Source organism: Oncorhynchus gorbuscha, linkage group LG18 (assembly GCF_021184085.1).
Source record: "Oncorhynchus gorbuscha isolate QuinsamMale2020 ecotype Even-year linkage group LG18, OgorEven_v1.0, whole genome shotgun sequence".
NCBI classification, from domain to species: domain Eukaryota; kingdom Metazoa; phylum Chordata; class Actinopteri; order Salmoniformes; family Salmonidae; genus Oncorhynchus; species Oncorhynchus gorbuscha.
Window position 1 is genome coordinate 2,876,588 of NC_060190.1, and position 20,076 is coordinate 2,896,663.

At 41.4% G+C, this 20,076-nt stretch overlaps 1 protein-coding gene across 1 annotated transcript; it reads left to right on the forward strand.

The window, feature by feature from the left end:
• The first annotated feature begins 4,883 nt into the window (after positions 1–4,883).
• On the forward strand, positions 4,884–10,155 carry LOC124002797 (zinc finger protein 2-like). The gene is made up of 3 exons (XM_046310535.1): positions 4,884–4,937; positions 5,093–5,270; positions 8,483–10,155. Exons 1-3 carry the CDS (start codon positions 4,935–4,937, stop codon positions 8,893–8,895), a joined length of 594 nt encoding a protein of 197 aa, XP_046166491.1. The 5' UTR covers positions 4,884–4,934; the 3' UTR covers positions 8,896–10,155.
• The last annotated feature ends 9,921 nt before the right edge of the window (positions 10,156–20,076 follow it).

The window sequence follows — 20,076 nt, forward strand, 5'->3', positions numbered from 1 at the left end:
TTACACATGTAACTAACTAAATATACAGTCAATAACACAATAGAAAAGTCTAGATACAGTGTGTGCAAATGAGGTAAGATTAGGGAGGTAAGGCACTAAGATAAGGCACTAAGGTAAGGCACTAAGATAAGGCACTAAGGTAAGGCACTAAGGTTAGGCACTAAGGTAAGGCACTAAGGTAAGGAACTAAGGTAAGGAACTAAGGTAAGGCACTAAGGTAAGGCAATAAGGTAAGGCACTAAGGTAAGGCAATAAGGTCCAATAAGGTAAGGCACTAAGGTCAGGCAATAAGGTAAGACACTAAGGTAAGGCACTAAGGTAAGGTAAGGCACTAAGGTAAGGTCAGGCACTAAGGTAAGGTCAGGCACTAAGGTAAGGCACTAAGGTAAGGCACTAAGGTAAGGCAATAAGGTAAGGCAATAAGGTAAGGCAATAAGGTAAGGTAAGGCACTAAGGTAAGGTAAGGCACTAAGGTAAGGTCAGGCACTAAGGTAAGGCAATAAGGTAAGGCAATAAGGTAAGGCAATAAGGTAAGGCAATAAGGTAAGGCACTAATGTAAGGCAATAAGGTCCAATAAGGTAAGGCACTAAGGTCAGGCAATAAGGTAAGGCAATAAGGTCCAATAAGATAAGGCACTAAGGTCCAATAAGGTAAGGCACTAAGGTAAGGTCAGGCCCTAAGGTAAGGTCACAGATTACAGTTCTTTCTTTTTCCACCATACAGGAATCTGTTATACCTCACCTGGATTACAGTTCTTTATTTTACCACTCACCATCCAGGAATCTGTTACACCTCACCTGGATTACAGTTCTTTATTTTACCACTCACCATCCAGGAATCTGTTATACCTCACCTGGATTACAGTTCTTTATTTTACCACTCACCATCCAGGAATCTGTTATACCTCACCTGGATTACAGTTCTTTCTTTTACCACCATCCAGGAATCTGTTATACCTCACCTGGATTACAGTTCTTTCTTTTACCACCATCCAGGAATCTGTTACACCTCACCTGGATTACAGTTCTTTCTTTTACCACCATCCAGGAATCTGTTATACCTCACCTGGATTACAGTTCTTTCTTTTACCACCATCCAGGAATCTGTTATACCTCACCTGGATTACAGTTCTTTCTTTTACCACCATCCAGGAATCTGTTATACCTCACCTGGATTACAGTTCTTTCTTTTACCACCATCCAGGAATCTGTTATACCTCACCTGGATTACAGTTCTTTCTTTTACCACCATCCAGGAATCTGTTATACCTCACCTGGATTACAGTTCTTTCTTTTACCACCATCCAGGAATCTGTTATACCTCACCTGGATTACAGTTCTTTCTTTTACCACCATCCAGGAATCTGTTATACCTCACCTGGATTACAGTTCTTTCTTTTACCACTTACCATCCAGGAATCTGTTATACTTCACCTGGATTACAGTTATTTCTTTCACCACTTACCATCCAGGAATCTGTGTGACAAACAATGGACATTCAATTCCAAATGTGATTTACCTGTGTTTTATATATACTTCCACACTGAGGTTGGAATAATACTGTGAAATTGTGAGAAAAAAATATGATAATATCCTTTTTAGTGTAAAAGCTTCTTTTTTAAAAAAATGGACTGAAATTTTAGCTTGTTTTGGTGGGTTGGAATTTTGGACTGACTGGTGACATCACCAAGATGTAAATGAGTTAATAGACCAATAAGAAAGAGTTCTAAATCTCTCTGCCAATAACAGCTAGTTTTCCCCTCCACCACTCAGACCACTGCCAGAGAGTCCTAGCAAAAATTCTTGCTTGAGAAATTGCTCTTTTGCTAAGAAGATATTTTTTGTTTATTTTTGCAATCCCAGTTTTACTGTAATGAAGATCATTTTTTGAGTTTATTGACGGTTTATTACACCATTTACACAGGCTACTGTTTGGGCCGTAGCACACGCCAAATAGATGAAAAATCAACCTTCCCCAGACGTAAGAGAGAGAGAACAAAAGCTGAACCTGGTCTTAACTTCCAATGCTCCACCCCCTGCCCAACCCCCTCCACGCCACTCCACCAACCACCAGGATGCCCGGCATCAGAACATTCCAGGCATTCCCGTGATTGGCAGATAGACAATTGATTGACAGGTTGGACCCCGCGAACACCGGGTACTGGTCAGTACAACACAACCACCTCCTAGCCTAACACATAACACACAGCTGTCTGTGCGGGTCGCTACAGTACTTAATCCTTACTCAGAAAGAATTTGATGTTGAGACAATGACTGCGTTGGACCTTTTAACCAAAACAGTGGCAGGGTGACTGATTTGTTGTTGTTTGAACCGCAGATTGCCCTTTTAAGTAGCCTACCAAATAAAAATAAGCACAATTAAAGTATATTCTACGGAGCACTATAGCCACTCTGTGATGACGTGCTCTGCTCTTTTATTGAAAAGATCTAGTCTGGATTAAACCTCACAGGAAGACAGTTTTATCTTGTGGGTGGAGCCAGGATGGAACATATTTTTGGTGTCTCAGATTGTTCTGGCAATTCTCACGTAGAAACTTTATTTGGGAGGAAGGATGTTTGACGTGCTTTTTACATTTGTATCCCAATGATTTGGGGTGAGAATCATGGTGGAATTGGAAGGTTTAGGTCATCAACGTTGATTTAAACTAAATACCACGGTGTGTGTCGTCAATCGGTAGTGTTTAGTCAGTAGTGTACGAGGGTGATAATAAGGGGTGTTGAAAGGTGCTAAAAGCAAACAAACAAAACAGCCACAAACAAACCCTGTCAGTGTGTCTGCGCGAGGGCGAATAATGCAAGAACGGCCAATGTTCTGAATTCTGTCGCCGAACATTTCAAAAGTGCTGAACAAATAGTTATGTTGACCTCGTCCTAGCTCGCTCATTAATGTCTTAGTCGAAATTACGGATTGCCTGTTATCTGCTCCTCGCTCCTTTATGCTAATAGTTTGTACATCTCAATTGTCAGTATGTAACCGATGTGAAACGGCTAGCTTAGTTAGCGGTGCGCACTAAATAGCGTTTCAATCGGTGATGTCACTTGCTCTGACACCTTGAAGTAGTGGTTCCCCTTGTTCTGCAAGGGCCGCGGCTTTTGTGGAGCGATGGGTAACGATGCTTCGTGGGTGGCTGTTGTTGATGTGTGCAGAGGGTCCCTAGTTCGCGCCCGGGTATTGGCGAGGGGACGGTCTAAAGTTATACTGTTACAAGCAGAAACCACATTTGTCAGCCACATCAGTTATGTTTTTTTCAAGGCAGGAAATGAGGCTGAATTAACTGTTTAGCTGCCAGACAAGGCTCAGTTGATAACCAGGTGTAGCGGTGGTAAGGATTCACTCCCTGGTGCTGAAAATAAATCTCTGCTGTTGTGTCAGCCATTTACATTTACATTTAAGTCATTTAGCAGACGCTCTTATCCAGAGCGACTTACAAATTGGTGCATTCACCTTATGACATCCAGTGGAACAGTCACTTTACAATAGTGCATCTAAAACTTAAGGGGGGGAGAGGGATTACTTATCCTATCCTAGGTATTCCTTAAAGAGGTGGGGTTTCAGATTGTCACTGTTATAGTGCAATTCATGTATTGTTTAGTGCTGTGTTGTGTAGTGGCTTTGCTGGCATGTATGTAAAAAACAATTACTCGAGTCACATGACTTAGGCATTCTGATCGGTTTTATGCAATAATTCTAGAGATGTGGACTCGAGTCACATGACTTGGTCCCATCATTCTGTAATGATGGGCTGTCGTTTCTCTTTGCTTATTTGAGCTGTTCTTGCCATAATATGGACTTGGTCTTTTACCACATAGGGCTATCTTCTGTATTACTCTGACTTGTGCGATAAGTTTGTCTCTCCTCATTTGATAGTACAAACATAACCACCACACGTTACAAACTCCAGTCAGCAGATGGCGATGTGAGTTTTTCAGGTGATGCTTCTTGCGTGACGTATAATCTAGTGGACGGAACAGGAGGCTTCTTCAACAGCGACAAAAGGCTTCTGATTCAACCAACGTGGTGGTTTGCTAGCGAACATAAAACCGAAACATTAAAGATCTTTAGACCAATCTTGTTTATATTAATCTTAGTGTTTAGAACACAATTATATTTACGTATCTACTAGTTCATTTAAACGTAATTTGCTTGTTAAATGAGCAAATGTGTTAAATTGATACTGTACTCGGCTAATCGCCCGGAGCATGAGGTCACTTAGCAAGACGGAGAAAGAAGCTCTGGTGAAAAGAGAGGAAGAAGCTTTCAGAATGAAAAATTATGAAGATGAGGCTATCACATTGAAAAAAGAGAATGGGTTGAAAGCAGAGCCCTTTGGAGTGAAAGAGGAAGAGGAGACTATCTCTATAAAGGAGGAGGAGGAAGACGTTTTGGGATTGAAAGAGGAGACTGAAGATCCGATTACCACCAGCGAGTACTGTCTTATAAACAGGGGCACAAACTATGCCGTTGTTGAACTAATGTGGGGTTTTAAAGGGGCATTCTACTGAAGTTCTACACTTGAATATGTTGTTCAGTACTTTATAAATTGTTGATGGGTCAATCTGCCATTGGTTCATGGGACTCTTCCATTAGATTGATTGAATTCTCCATGTGGTCTATATTAAAGTGCTCTAAATCTAATATAACAGGCTTTTAAAATTCAATATTGGTGCATACATTTGCATCAAACAATATTTTACAAAATCATGATGAATGTGGCCATTTTAGGCACTTTTTAGACATTTTCATGCCTCTTGTAAGACCCTGTGATTGCAATAGAAGATCATAAGTTTACCATCTGTTTGATGTTCTCATTTACACAGGAGAGAGACATGACTATGGTGGATCCTCTGGGGAGCCTCAACAACATCCTGATGCTGACGAGGCAGAGGAGAGTCTCTCCAGATCAGAACACCAGATGGTACAGCTTGGTCTGGTCTAGCATACAGCTTGGTCTGGTCTAGCATACAGCTTTCTCTATCTGGGTCTGGGCTGGGTTTCCGTAAAGCACTTTGTCAACAGTGACATCAGCATCCATAATGATGTGCGTCTGTGTCCCCTCTTTATGGTTACCAGGACAACGCTAGCCCTTCCTCCCTCCCGGAGTCCCCGTGTCGTGCCTCTCCCGGTAGCACCTTACTGCTGGGTATGAAGAGGTTGTCTGTGCTGCTGGTGGACTGCAGGAAAACAACGGGGCTGAGTGGAACTGTGAGAAGAGGAGAAGAGAAGAAAGGATCAGATTTGACTCATCAAAGTAAGTGCTGTAATTTAGTTTGAACAAATACAATAGATCTGCCCACTGGTATCTGTTACCAGGACAACCAGCGGAGTTCTGTTAGTTGACATGAAGATAGACTGGTGGATATGGATGTTATGAATATCATAACACTGAAAAAGGATTCTGCCAATGAAAAGAGAGAAACCAATAGACCATATAAAACCTTGATGTAAGTTAGATTTAGAAAGTTTCAAGATAATCTGATGTAAGGTTCATGTTTTACAAAAAACGTTCCTAAAAACATTATAGATGTTACATTGTCTGTCCCAGTCATCCCCCCTGTATTTACTAAAGTGGGCAAACTTTTTGACTCGCGGGCCACAATGGGTTCTAAAATTTGACAGAGGGGCCGGGCCAGGAGCATTTGGAGGGAGTGTTTGGGCCGGATATACTAAAGCATTAAATGCAGTGTGTGCAAACCTCATAGCACAGTAAGAACACTACAACCCAATTTATTAACTGTCTTTCAAATGTGAAAAATAGCCCTTATCAGTTAATAAATTTGTCTCAAGGAATATGCAAGATATGGCATTTACATACTATTTCGCAGATACTGGGAGGAGGAAATGTAAATAGATTAAAATAACATACGCACTGTGATTTATCAAGATTGCGTCTGTTTTTAATAAGTTTCAATCGAAGTTGCAAAGTTAAAGAAATCAACATTTATTGAAAAATGGAATCACTTTCAACATTCAAAGCATATTATTACACAACGAAATACTCAAGCTCAATAATATCTACTTGTGTTAAACTCCGCAAAATCATGGATGGATTGTCCTGACCGCGCGCTCTATAAACTCGCCACGGACGCACTCGCCTTCACGCGCAAACTGTACACGTGTATCGTTGCCAAGCACACAGACATAGGCTGTATTAAATATCCTACCTGCAGCTGAAAATTTAAATTAAGAGCGATGTGCGGCGTGTTAATTAAGCTACTGTACCGCTGCTGTGCTTAAGGGCTTAATGGTGACGTGAAACGAAGTGAAAATTAAAGTGAAATAAAGAGAAATACGCGCCACTCCAACAACGGTCAATGTGTTTTGAGTGCTCCATCTATTGGGGAAACGTGGGCATTGCAGGGAAAGGGGAAAAAAAATGAGGTTTTTACTATAATTTGGACAAGTTCGGCGGGCCGGATTAAAAAGCCTAACGGGCCGTATGTGGCCCGCGGGCCGTAGTTTGCCCATGTCTGCTCTAGAACTAAACTCCAGACACTCCAATGCGTTACATTGTCTGTCCCAGTCAACCCCCCCTGTCTTTACTAGACTGTAGAACATACAAACTGAACTCCAGACACTTCAATGTGGTCTGTATTGCTTCATTAATATCTGATCTACAGAACTTGTTAAAAATGTCAAATATATATATTTAAAACAAGTTCAACCGATTGAAGTTATACAAAAGGTACCAGTTGGTGTGTGTGACGTTTCAAGCTTCTGCTTACCCATGTTCAGGTTGACTTTCCCACAGAATCAACCATATACAGAGAGATTAACATACAGTGGGGCAAAAAAGTATTTAGTCAGACACCAATTGTGCAAGTTCTCCCACTTAAAAAGATGCGAGAGGCCTATAATTTTCATCATCGGTACACTTCAGCTACAACAGACAAAATTAGAAAAAAAATCCAGAAAAATCACATTGTAGGATTTTTTATGAATTTATTTGCAAATTATGGTGGAAAATAAGTATTTGGTCAATAACAAAAGTTTATCTTAATACTTTGTTACATACCCTTTGTTGGCAATGACATGAGGTCAAACGTTTTCTGTAAGTCTTCACAAGGTTTTCATACACTGTTGCTGGTATTTTGGCCCATTCCTCCATGCAGATCTCCTCTAGGGCTGTGATGTTTTGGGGCTGTTGCTGGGCAACACGGACTTTCAACTCCCTCCAAAGATTTTCTATGGGGTTGAGATCTGGAGACTGGCTAGGCCACTCCAGGACCTTGAAATGCTTCTTACGAAGCCACTCCTTCGTTGCCCGGGCGGTATGTTTGGGATCATTGTCATGCTGAAAGACCCAGCCACGGTTCATCTTCAATGCCCTTGCTGATGGAAGGAGGTTTTCACTCAAAATCTCACTATACATTCATTCTTTCCTTTACACGGTTCAGTCGTCCTGGTCCCTTTGCAGAAAAACATCCCCAAAGCATGATGTTTCCACCCCAATGCTTCACAGTAGGTATGGTGTTCTTTGGATGCAACTCAGCATTCTTTGTCCTCCAAACACGACGAGTTGAGTTTTTACCAAAAAAGTTGTATTTTGGTTTCATCTGACCATATGACATTCTCCCAGTCTTCTTCTGGATCATCCAAATGCTCTCTAGCAAACTTCAGATGGACATGCACTGGCTTAAGCCGGGCGACACGTCTGGCACTGCAGGATTTGAGTCCCTGGCGGCGTAGTGTGTTACTGATGGTAGACTTTCTTAAAGAAGAGGTTAAAGGTCTGTGAGAGCCAGAAATCTTGCTTGTTTGTAGGTGACCAAATACTTATTTTCCACCATAATTTGCAAATAAATTCATAAAAAATCCTACAATGTGATTTTCTGGATTTTTTTTCTCATTTTGTCCGTCATAGTTGAAGTGTACCTATGATGAAAATTACAGGCCTCTCATCTTTTTACGTAGGAGAACTTGCACAATTGGTGACTGACTAAATACTTTTGTGCCCCACTGTATGTATGTGTGTATATATATATGTGTGTTGAATATTTGTGAACGTCACAAAAAAATGAACCCTTTTTTGTTACTGATGTGCTTTTGTGTCTGTCTTTGACGTAAAAACAAGTTTTGGACTTATTTTAGGTTTAAGGAAGTGTGTAGTTCACATTCTGTATCATACAGCGATGAAGGTTATATATTTACAACCACCTGCTCGATAGGAATCCAGTGATGTCTGTGTCTTCAGTGTCATAGAACTGTGTCGTTTTTTGTGTTCTGACTTATAAAACAGGATTACGATTGTTAAAACTGGCCTCAGATTATTGAACATAATGAATAAAATAGGTAAACATATCAGTAATTACCAGTAAACCTTACAACATCATTTGTTTTAAAATCACACCAAGCTTGTTAAAACTAGTAAGAGGTTATTGAGGGATCTGATTTAACCTCCTAGCAAGAGTTGTGGAGGTTTCATTCAGGTCTGTATTTAAATAAACACTCTGTCTTTGGCAGGAGAAAGACCAGACTCAGAGGAACCAGAGACGTCCAAATCGTCAAAACAACACGACTGTTCCCACTGTGGAAAGAGTTTTACAGAGTTAGGCAACATGAAAAGGCATGAAAGGACACACACAGTTGAGAAGCCTCATCATTGCTCTCACTGTGGGAAGACTTTTACCCAGTTAGGGGGCCTGAAAATGCATGAGAGAACACACACAGGTGAGAAGCCTCATCAATGCTCTCACTGTGGAAAAACGTTTACTGAGTTATGGAGCCTGAAAACACATGAGAGAATACACACAGGGGAGAAGATGTACTACTGCTCCCAGTGTGGAAAGAGTTTTACCCGGTCAGGGCACATGAAAGAACATAAGAGAATGCACACATTGGAGAAGCTTTACCTAATAATAATATATGCCATGTAGCAGACGCTTTTATCCAAAGCGACTTACAGTCATGTGTGCATACATTCTACGTATGGGTGGTCCCGGGGATCGAACCCACTACCCTGGCGTTACAAGCGCCATGCTCTACCAACTGAGCTACAGAAGGATCCCATGTAAATGGGCTAGGTCTATATGTCCATGTAAATGGGCTATGTCTAAATGTCCATGTAAATGGGCTAGGTCTAAATGTCTGTGTAAATGGGCTAAGTCTAAATGTCTGTGTAAATGGGCTAGGTCTAAATGTCTGTGTAAATGGGCTAAGTCTAAATGTCTGTGTAAATGGGCTAAGTCTAAATGTCTGTGTAAATGGCTAAGTCTTAATGTCCGTGTAAATGGGCTAAGTCTTAATGTCCGTGTAAATGGGCTAAGTCTAAATGTCCATGTAGAATGGGCTAAGTCTTAATGTCTGTGTAAATGGGCTAAGTCTAAATGTCTGTGTAAATGGGCTAAGTCTTAATGTCCGTGTAAATGGGCTAAGTCTTAATGTCTGTGTAAATGGGCTAAGTCTAAATGTCTGTGTAAATGGGCTAAGTCTTAATGTCCGTGTAAATGGGCTAAGTCTTAATGTCTGTGTAAATGGGCTAAGTCTAAATGTCCATGTAGAATGGGCTAAGTCTTAATGTCGGTGTAAATGGGCTAAGTGTACTGTATTTTGTATGTCGTACTTTGCTCTCATTTCAGTTCGATTCCCAACTCAGTAACTCAGATCAGCTTTAATATTGAACATAGATTGTAACTCAGACCTTGGGGGAAGTTCTGCTTTAATATTGAACATAGATTGTAACTCAGACCTTGGGGGAAGTTCTGCTTTAATATTAAACATAGATTGTAACTCAGACCTTGGGGGAAGTTCTGCTTTAATATTGAACATAGATTGTTGATTCCATCAATGTAATTGTCTGCATCATTTTTCAATTTTGTACATTAACAAAAATATAAACACAAAATGCATTAATTTCTAAGATTTGACTGATTTACAGAAAAAAGTCAATTTAAATAAATTATTTAGGCCCTAATCTATGGTTTTCACATGACTGGGAATAGTGCTATGCATCTGTTGGTCAACGATACCTTAAGAAAAAGGTAGTGGTATGGATCAGAAAACCAGTCAGTATTTGATGTGGCCACCATTTGCCTAGAGTTGATCAGGCTTTTGATTGTGGCCTGTGGAATGTTGTCCCACTCCGCTTCAATGGCTGTGGAATGTTGTCCCACTCCTCTTCAATGGCTGTGGAATGTTGTCCCACTCCTCTTCAACGGCTGTGGAATGTTGTCCCACTCCTCTTCAACGGCTGTGGAATGTTGTTCCACTCCTCTTCAACGGCTGTGGAATGTTGTCCCACTCCTCTTCAACGGCTGTGGAATGTTGTCCCACTCCTCTTCAACGGCTGTGGAATGTTGTTCCACTCCTCTTCAACGGCTGTGGAATGTTGTCCCACTCCTCTTCAACGGCTGTGGAATGTTGTCCCACTCCTCTTCAATGGCCTGTGGAATGTTGTCCCACTCCTCTTCAACGGCTGTGGAATGTTGTCCCACTCCTCTTCAATGGCTGTGGAATGTTGTCCCACTCCTCTTCAACGGCTGTGGAATGTTGTCCCACTCCTCTTCAATGGCTGTGGAATGTTGTCCCACTCCTCTTCAACGGCTGTGGAATGTTGTCCCACTCCTCTTCAATGGATGTGGAATGTTGCCCCACTCCTCCACTTCCATGGCTGTGGAATGTTGTCCCACTCCTCCTCTTCCATGGCTGTGGAATGTTGTCCCACTCCTCTTCAATGGCTGTGGAATGTTGTCCCACTCCTCTTCAATGCCTGTGGGAATGTTGTCCCACTCCTCTTCAATGGCTGTGGAATGTTGTCCCACTCCTCTTCAATGGCTGTGGAATGTTGTCCCACTCCTCTTCAATGGCTGTGGAATGTTGTCCCACTCCTCTTCAATGGCTGTGGAATGTTGTCCCACTCCTCTTCAATGGCTGTGGAATGTTGTCCCACTCCTCTTCAATGGCTGTGGAATGTTGTCCCAATGGCTGTGGAATGTTGTCCTCTTCAATGGATGTGGAATGTTGTCCCACTCCTCTTCAATGGCTGTGGAATGTTGTCCCACTCCTCTTCAATGGCTGTGGAATGTTGTCCCACTCCTCTTCAATGGCTGTGGAATGTTGTCCCACTCCTCTTCAATGGCTGTGGAATGTTGTCCCACTCCTCTTCAATGGCCTGTGGAATGTTGTCCCACTCCTCTTCTATGGCCTGTGGAATGTTGTCCCACTCCTCTTCAATGGCCTGTGGAATGTTGTCCCACTCCTCTTCAATGGCCTGTGGAATGTTGTCCCACTCCTCCTCTTCAATGGCTGTGGAATGTTGTCCCACTTCTCTTCAATGGCTGTGGAATGTTGTCCCACTTCTCTTCCATGGCTGTGGAATGTTGTCCCACTCCTCTTCAATGGCTGTGGAATGTTGTCCCACTCATCTTCAATGGCTGTGGAATGTTGTCCCACTCCTCTTCAATGGATGTGGAATGTTGTCCCACTCCTCTTCAATGGATGTGGAATGTTGTCCCACTCCTCTTCAATGACTGTGGAATGTTGTCCCACTCCTCTTCCATGGCTGTGGAATGTTGTCCCATTCCTCCTCTTCCATGGCTGTGGAATGTTGTCCCATTCCTCCTCTTCAATGGCTGTGGAATGTTGTCCCACTCCTCTTCAATGGCTGTGGAATGTTGTCCCACTCCTCTTCAATGGATGTGGAATGTTGTCCCACTCCTCTTCAATGGACGTGGAATGTTGTCCCACTCCTCTTCAATGGACGTGGAATGTTGTCCCCACTCCTCTTCAATGGCTGTGGAATGTTGTCCCCACTCCTCTTCAATGGCTGTGGAATGTTGTCCCACTCCTCTTCAATGGCTGTGGAATGTTGTCCCACTCCTCTTCAATGGCTGTGGAATGTTGTCCCACTCCTCTTCAATGGCTGTGGAATGTTGTCCCACTCCTCTTCAATGGCTGTGCAAAGTTGCTGCATATTAGCGGGAACTGGAACACACTGTCGTACAAGGCAATCCAGAGCATCCCAAACATGCTCAATGGTTGATATGTCTGGTGAGTATGCAGGCTGTGGAAGAACTGAGACATTTTTCAGCTTCCAGGAATTGTGTCCAGATTGTTCTGACATGGGGCCGTGCATTATCATGCTGAAACATGATGTGATGGCGGTGGATGAATGGCACGACAATGGGCCTCAGGATCTCGTCACGGTATCTCTGTGTGTTCAAATTGCCAACGATTGAATCAAATTGTGTTCGTTGTCCGTAGCTTATGCCTGCCTATACCTTAGCCCTACCACCACCATGGGACACTCTGTTCACAACATTGACATCAGTAAACCGCTCGCTCACACAACACCATACATGTGAGGCCAGTTGGACGTACTGCCAAATTCTCTAAAACAACGTAGCTTATGGTAGAGAAATTAACATTAAATTCTCTGGCAACAGCTCTGGTGGACATTCATGTAGTCAGCATGCCAATTGCACGCTCCCTCAACTTGAGACATCTGTATCATTGTGTGACAAATCTGCACATTTTAGAGTGGCCTTTTATTGCCCCCAGCACAAGGTGCAACTGTGTAATGATCATGTGATAAAATAATGTATTTGTTGAAAGATAATGATAAAATAATTCCACTCTGAAACCTTATATACTGTATGAAATTGATTAGAATCATAAAATTATAATCTTACGATGTGTGTAGTTTTAGTCAGAATTAGGTTAAACAATGTATCTGTATAGTGGAAAAACACAGACTGTCTGAGCAAGGTGTAGCGTAGGATTTGAACTTGTATGTGGGTGCCTAGGAAAATACCGTAGAACAATTAAAACTGTGTTTGAACCGACCTGGCTAGGCCTCGGAGGAACCTATGCGAGCACAGGGAGCACTTCTCAAGGTTTCCCTAATCTCGGGGGATGGACCTGTCGGCTGGGTAGTGATACACTGTGGTGAGAACTACGGAGATAAAACTCACCTACTGTTTGTGTGGAACTATGTGAGTAGGATACCTACTGTTTGTGTGGAAGTATGTGAGTAGGATACCTACTGTTTGTGTGGAAGTATGTGAGTAGGATACCTACTGTTTGTGTGGAACTATGTGAGTAGGATACCTACTGTTTGTGTGGAACTATGTGAGTAGGATACCTACTGTTTGTGTGGAAGTATGTGAGTAGGATACCTACTGTTTGTGTGGAAGTATGTGAGTAGGATACCTACTGTTTGTGTGGAAGTATGTGAGTAGGATACCTACTGTTTGTGTGGAAGTATGTGAGTAGGATACCTACTGTTTGTGTGGAAGTATGTGAGTAGGATACCTACTGTTTGTGTGGAAGTATGTGAGTAGGATACCTACTGTTTGTGTGGAAGTATGTGAGTAGGATACCTACTGTTTGTGTGGAAGTATGTGAGTAGGATACCTACTGTTTGTGTGGAAGTATGTGAGTAGGATACCTACTGTTTGTGTGGAAGTATGTGAGTAGGATACCTACTGTTTGTGTGGAAGTATGTGAGTAGGATACCTACTGTTTGTGTGGAAGTATGTGAGTAGGATACCTACTGTTTGTGTGGAAGTATGTGAGTAGGATACCTACTGTTTGTGTGGAAGTATGTGAGTAGGATACCTACTGTTTGTGTGGAAGTATGTGAGTAGGATACCTACTGTTTGTGTGGAAGTATGTGAGTAGGATACCTACTGTTTGTGTGGAAGTATGTGAGTAGGATACCTACTGTTTGTGTGGAAGTATGTGAGTAGGATACCTACTGTTTGTGTGGAAGTATGTGAGTAGGATACCCTAGCTTTGTGTGGAAAATGGATGTCTTTTGTGTAAGTATGTGAGTAGGATACCTACTGTTTGTGTGGAAGTATGTGAATAATACCTGTACTGGAACTGTACTCTAAACTGTTTGTGTGGAAACTGAGTACTATACCTACTGTTTGTGTGGAAACTGGATACTCTAAACTGTACTACCTAAACTTTGTGTGGAAGTATGTATACACTGTTTGTGTGGACTATAAACTGTTTGTGTGGAAGTATGTAGTATACACTGTACTATAAACTGTACTGTAAACTGTACTACTGTTTGTGTGGAAGTATAAACTGGATCCTTGTTTGTGTGGAAGTATTATTAAAACCAATGTTTGTGGAAGTATGTGAGTAGGATCCTACTGTTTGTGTGGAAGCTATTGATTGTCATTTGTTATCATTGTGGATTGAAAATGTTTGTGTAATGACATCACCTACTGTTTGTGTGGAAGTTGTGAGTAGGATCCTACTGTTTGTGTGGAAGTATGTGATGGATAATGTTTGTGTGGAAGTATGTGAGAAATGCCTACTGTTTGTGTGGAACATGGATGTAAACAAATGTTTGTGTGGAAAATGTGAGCAAATAACTACTGTTTGTGTGGAAGTATGTGAGTAGGAAACCTTTTGTGGGAAGTATGTTACCTACTGTCAGTGTGAAAGGATATGGGACCTACTGTTTGTGTGGAAGTATGTTGGAGGATACCTACTGTTTGTGTGGAAGTATGTGAGTAGGATACCTACTGTTTGTGTGGAAGTATTCAGAGTAGGATTTCCTACTGTTTGTTGGAAGTATGTGAGTAGGATACCTACTGTTTGTGTGGAATGGTTGTTTTAGTTTGTGTGGAAGTATGTGAGTAGGATACCTACTGTTTGTGTGGAAGTATGTGAGACCCCTACTGTTTGTTGAGTAGGATACCTACTGTTTGTGTGGAAGTTGTGAGTAGGATACCTACTGTTTGTGTGGAAGTATGTGAGTAGGATACCTACTGTTTGTGTGACCCCTGTTTGACAGTAGGATACCTACTGTTTGTGTGGAAGTATGTAGTAGGATACCTAATGTTTGTGTGGAAATGTGAGTAGGATGTTTTTTGTGTAGATACAGTTTGTGTGGAAGCATTCAGACCTACTGTTTGTGTGGAAGTATTGAGTCCTACTGTTTGTGTGGAAGTATGTGAGTAGGATACCTACTGTTTGTGTGGAAATGGTTACCTACTGTTTGTGTGGAAGTGTGAGTAGGATACCTACTGTTTGTGTGGAAGTATGTCAGACCCCTAGGATTTCCTACTGTTTGTGTGGAAGTATGTGAGTAGGATACCTACTGTTTGTGTGGAAATGTGAGTTACCTACTGTTTGTGTGGAAGTGTGAGTAGGATACCTACTGTTTGTGTGGAAGTATGTGAGTAGGATACCTACTGTTTGTGTGGAAGTATGTGAGTAGGATACCTACTGTTTGTGTTTGTGTGGAAGTATGTGAGTAGGATACCTACTGTTTGTGTGGAAGTATTCTAGGATACCTACTGTTTGTGTGGAAGTATGTGAGTAGGATACCTACTGTTTGTGTGGAAGACCCCTGTTTGTGTGGAAGACATTACCACAGTTGTGTTACATTGTGAGCCTAATTCTAAATGTCTGTGTTGGAAGTATGTGCGTAGGATACCTACTGTTTGTGTGGAAGTATTCAGGATACCAGCTATAAAATGGATGTCTTTGTATAATGGACTTTAGAACGTTCCTGTATTGTACTAAATGTACTATAAACTGTACTATACACTGTACTATACACTGTACTCTACACTCTAAACTGTAAAACTGTACTATACACTGTACTATACACTGTACTCTAAACTTTGTACTCTAAACTGTACTCTAAACTGTACTAACACTGTACTATAAACTGTACTTAAACTGTACTATACACTGTACTATAAACTGTACTCTAAACTGTACTATGTTTTTGCATAAACTGAGTCTTTGACTAATTATTATTAAAACCAATGGTCTAAGATCCCGGGTCAGAGCTATTGATTGTCATTTGTTATCATTGGGTTTGAAAATGGTCATGACATCATGCTATTTAATCGTTTTTTGACATCCCACATCTGTCAGGTGGATGGATAATCTTGGCAAAGGAGAAATGCTCACTAACAGGGATGTAAACAAATGTGTGCGCAAAATAGCAAAATAACACTTTTTTTTGTGCCTATGAAATTTCTGGGATTTTTTTTTACAGCTTACAGGGACCAACACTTTACATGTTGGAAATGGTTGTTTTAGTGTAGATACAGAAAGTATTCAGACCCCTAGACATTTCCACAGTTTGTTACATTACAGCCTAATTCTAAATGGTTGTTTTAGTGTAGATACAGAAAGTATTCAGACCCCTAGACATTTCCACAGTTTGTTACATTACAGCCTAATTCTAAATGGTTGTTTTAGTGTAGATACAGAAAGTATTCAGACCCCTAGACATTTCCACAGTTTGTTACATTACAGCCTAATTCTAAATGGTTGTTTTAGTGTAGATACAGAAAGTATTCAGACCCCAGTTTGACATTTCCACAGTTTGTTACATTACAGCCTAATTCTAAATGGTTGTTTTAGTGTAGATACAGAAAGTATTCAGACCCCTAGACATTTCCACAGTTTGTTACATTACAGCCTAATTCTAAATGGTTGTTTTAGTGTAGATACAGAAAGTATTCAGACCCCTAGACATTTCCACAGTTTGTTACATTACAGCCTAATTCTAAATGGTTGTTTTAGTGTAGATACAGAAAGTATTCAGACCCCTAGACATTTCCACAGTTTGTTACATTACAGCCTAATTCTAAATGGTTGTTTTAGTGTAGATACAGAAAGTATTCAGACCCCTAGACATTTCCACAGTTTGTTACATTACAGCCTAATTCTAAATGGTTGTTTTAGTGTAGATACAGAAAGTATTCAGACCCCTAGACATTTCCACAGTTTGTTACATTACAGCCTAATTCTAAATGGTTGTTTTAGTGTAGATACAGAAAGTATTCAGACCCCTAGACATTTCCACAGTTTGTTACATTACAGCCTAATTCTAAATGGTTGTTTTAGTGTAGATACAGAAAGTATTCAGACCCCTAGACATTTCCACAGTTTGTTACATTACAGCCTAATTCTAAATGGTTGTTTTAGTGTAGATACAGAAAGTATTCAGACCCCTAGACATTTCCACAGTTTGTTACATTACAGCCTAATTCTAAATGGTTGTTTTAGTGTAGATACAGAAAGTATTCAGACCCCTAGACATTTCCACAGTTTGTTACATTACAGCCTAATTCTAAATGGTTGTTTTAGTGTAGATACAGAAAGTATTCAGACCCCTTTCCAGACATTTCCACAGTTTGTTACATTACAGCCTAATTCTAAATGGTTGTTTTAGTGTAGATACAGAAAGTAGACCCCTAGACATTTCCACTGAAAGCATGCAGACCCCCCTAGACATTTCCACAGTTTGTTACATTACAGCCTAATTCTAAATGGTTGTTTTAGTGTAGATACAGTGCATTCTGAAAGCATTCAGACCCCTAGACATTTCCACAGTTTGTTACATTACAGCCTAATTCTAAATGGTTGTTTTAGTGTAGATACAGAAAGTATTCAAACCCCTAGACATTTCCACAGTTTGTTACCTTACAGCCTAATTCTAAATGGTTGTTTTAGTGTAGATACAGTGCATTCTGAAAGCATGCAGACCCCTAGACATTTCCACAGTTTGTTACATTACAGCCTAATTCTAAATGGTTGTTTTAGTGTAGATACAGTGCATTCTGAAAGCATGCAGACCCCTAGACATTTCCACAGTTTGTTACCTTACAGCCTAATTCTAAATGGTTGTTTTAGTGTAGATACAGTGCATTCTGAAAGCATGCAGACCCCTAGACATTTCCACAGTTTGTTACCTTACAGCCTAATTCTAAAAGTGGTTGTTTTATTTGAAAAATGTTTTATCTGATCAATCTACACACAATATCCAATAATGACAAAGCACTCATTCAAGGGTTTTTCTTATTTAAAAAAAAACTATTTTCTATATTGTAGAATAATAGTGAAGACGTCACAACTATGAAATACCACATATGGAATCACGTAGTAATACAAAGAAGAGTGTCCAACAAATCAAAATATATTTTAGATTCTTAAAAGTAGCCCCACCCCTTTGCCTTGATGACAGCTTTGCACACTCTTGGCGTTCTCTCAACCATCTTCACCTGGAATGCTTTTTCCAACAGTCTTGGAGGAGTTCCCACATATGCTGAGCACTTGTTGGCTGCTTTTCCTTCACTCTGCCTCATCTCAAACCATCTCAATTGGGCTGAGGCCAGGGGATTGTGGAGGCCAGGTCATCAGATGCAGAACTCCACCACTCTCATTCTTGATAAAATAGCCCTTACTTGGCATTCAGGTCAAAGAGTTCAATCTTGGTTTCACCGGACCAGAGAATCTTGTTTCTCATGGTCTGAGAGTCTTTAGGTGCCTTTTGGCAAACTCCAAGCTGGATGTCATATGCCTTTTTACTGAGGAGTGGCTTCCATCTGGCCACTCTACCATAAAGGCCTGATTGGTTCCTCCTGTGTATAGCCTCCAAATTGACTCTGTACTGGTACCCCCTGTATATAGCCTCCAAATTGACTCTGCACTGGTACCTCCTGTGTATAGCCTCCACATTGACTCTGTACTGGTACCCCCTGTATATAGCCTCCACATTGACTCTGTACTGGTACCTCCTGTATATAGCCTCCACATTGACTCTGTACTGGTACCCCCTGTATATTCTCCACATTGACTCTGTACTTGTACCCCTGTATATAGCCTCCACATTGACTCTGTACTGGCAACTCTTGTATATAGCCTCCACATTGACTCTGTACTGGTACCCCCTGTATATAGCCTCCACATTGACTCTGTACTGGCACCTCTTGTATATAGCCTCCACATTGACTCTGTACTGGTACCCTCTGTATATAGCCTCCACATTGACTCTGTACTGGTACCCCCTGTATATAGCCTCCACATCAACTCTGTACTGGTACCCCCTGTATATAGCCTCCACATTGACTCTGTACTAGTACCCTCTGTATATAGCCTCCACATTGACTCTGTACTGGTACCTCCTCTATATAGCCTCCACATTGACTCTGTACTGGTACATAATAAATGTCAGGTCAATCTCTATACACAATTTACAATGTACTCCCTGTTCACCACAACAGTAGTATATAGTAGTATAGTAGTAGTAGTAGTAGTATATGCCATTTAGCGCACTTTTATCCAAAGCGACTCAGTCATGTGTGCACTCAATCATCAAGTTTTACAAGCGCCATGCTCTACCAACTGAGCTACAACAGTGGTAGGCTTGATTACCAACAACGACGAGACGGCCTACAGGGAGGAGGTGAGGGCCCTCGGAGTGTGGTGTCAGGAAAATAACCTCACACTCAACGTCAACAAAACTAAGGAGATGATTGTGGACTTCAGGAAACAGCAGAGGGAACACCCCCTATCCACATCGATGGAACAGTAGTGGAGAGGGTAGCTAGTTTTAAGTTCCTCGGCATACACATCACAGACAAACTGAATTGGTCCACTCACACTGACAGCGTCGTGAAGAAGGCGCAGCAGCGCCTATTCAACCTCAGGAGGCTGAAGAAATTCGGCTTGTCACCAAAAGCACTCACAAACTTCTACAGATGCACAATCGAGAGCATCCTGGCGGGCTGTATCACCGCCTGGTACGGCAACTGCTCCGCCCTCAACCGTAAGGCTCTCCAGAGGGTAGTGAGGACTGCACAACGCATCACCGGGGGCAAACTACCTGCCCTCCAGGACACCTACACCACCCGTTGTTACAGGAAGGCCATAAAGATCATCAAGGACATCAACCACCCGAACCACTGCCTGTTCACCCCGCTATCATCCAGAAGGCGAGGTCAGTACAGGTGCATCAAAGCTGGGACCGAGAGACTGAAAAACAGCTTCTATCTCAAGGCCATCAGACTGTTAAACAGCCACCACTAACACTGAGTGGCTGCTGCCAACACACTGTCATTGACACTGACCCAACTCCAGCCATTTTAATAATGGGAATTGATGGGAAATGATGTAAATATATCACTAGCCACTTTAAACAATGCTACCTTATATAATGTTACTTACCCTACATTATTAATCTCATATGCATATGTATATACTGTACTCTACATCATCGACTGCATCCTTATGTAACACATGTATCACTAGCCACTTTAACTATGCCACTTTGTTTACTTTGTCTACACACTCAT

Excerpts from the sequence above, each read along its gene's own strand:
- LOC124002797 (XM_046310535.1), top strand. Across the intron at positions 5,271-8,482 it reads ATCAGATTTGACTCATCAAA|GAGAAAGACCAGACTCAGAG; the intron begins GTAAGTGCTGTA and ends TGTCTTTGGCAG.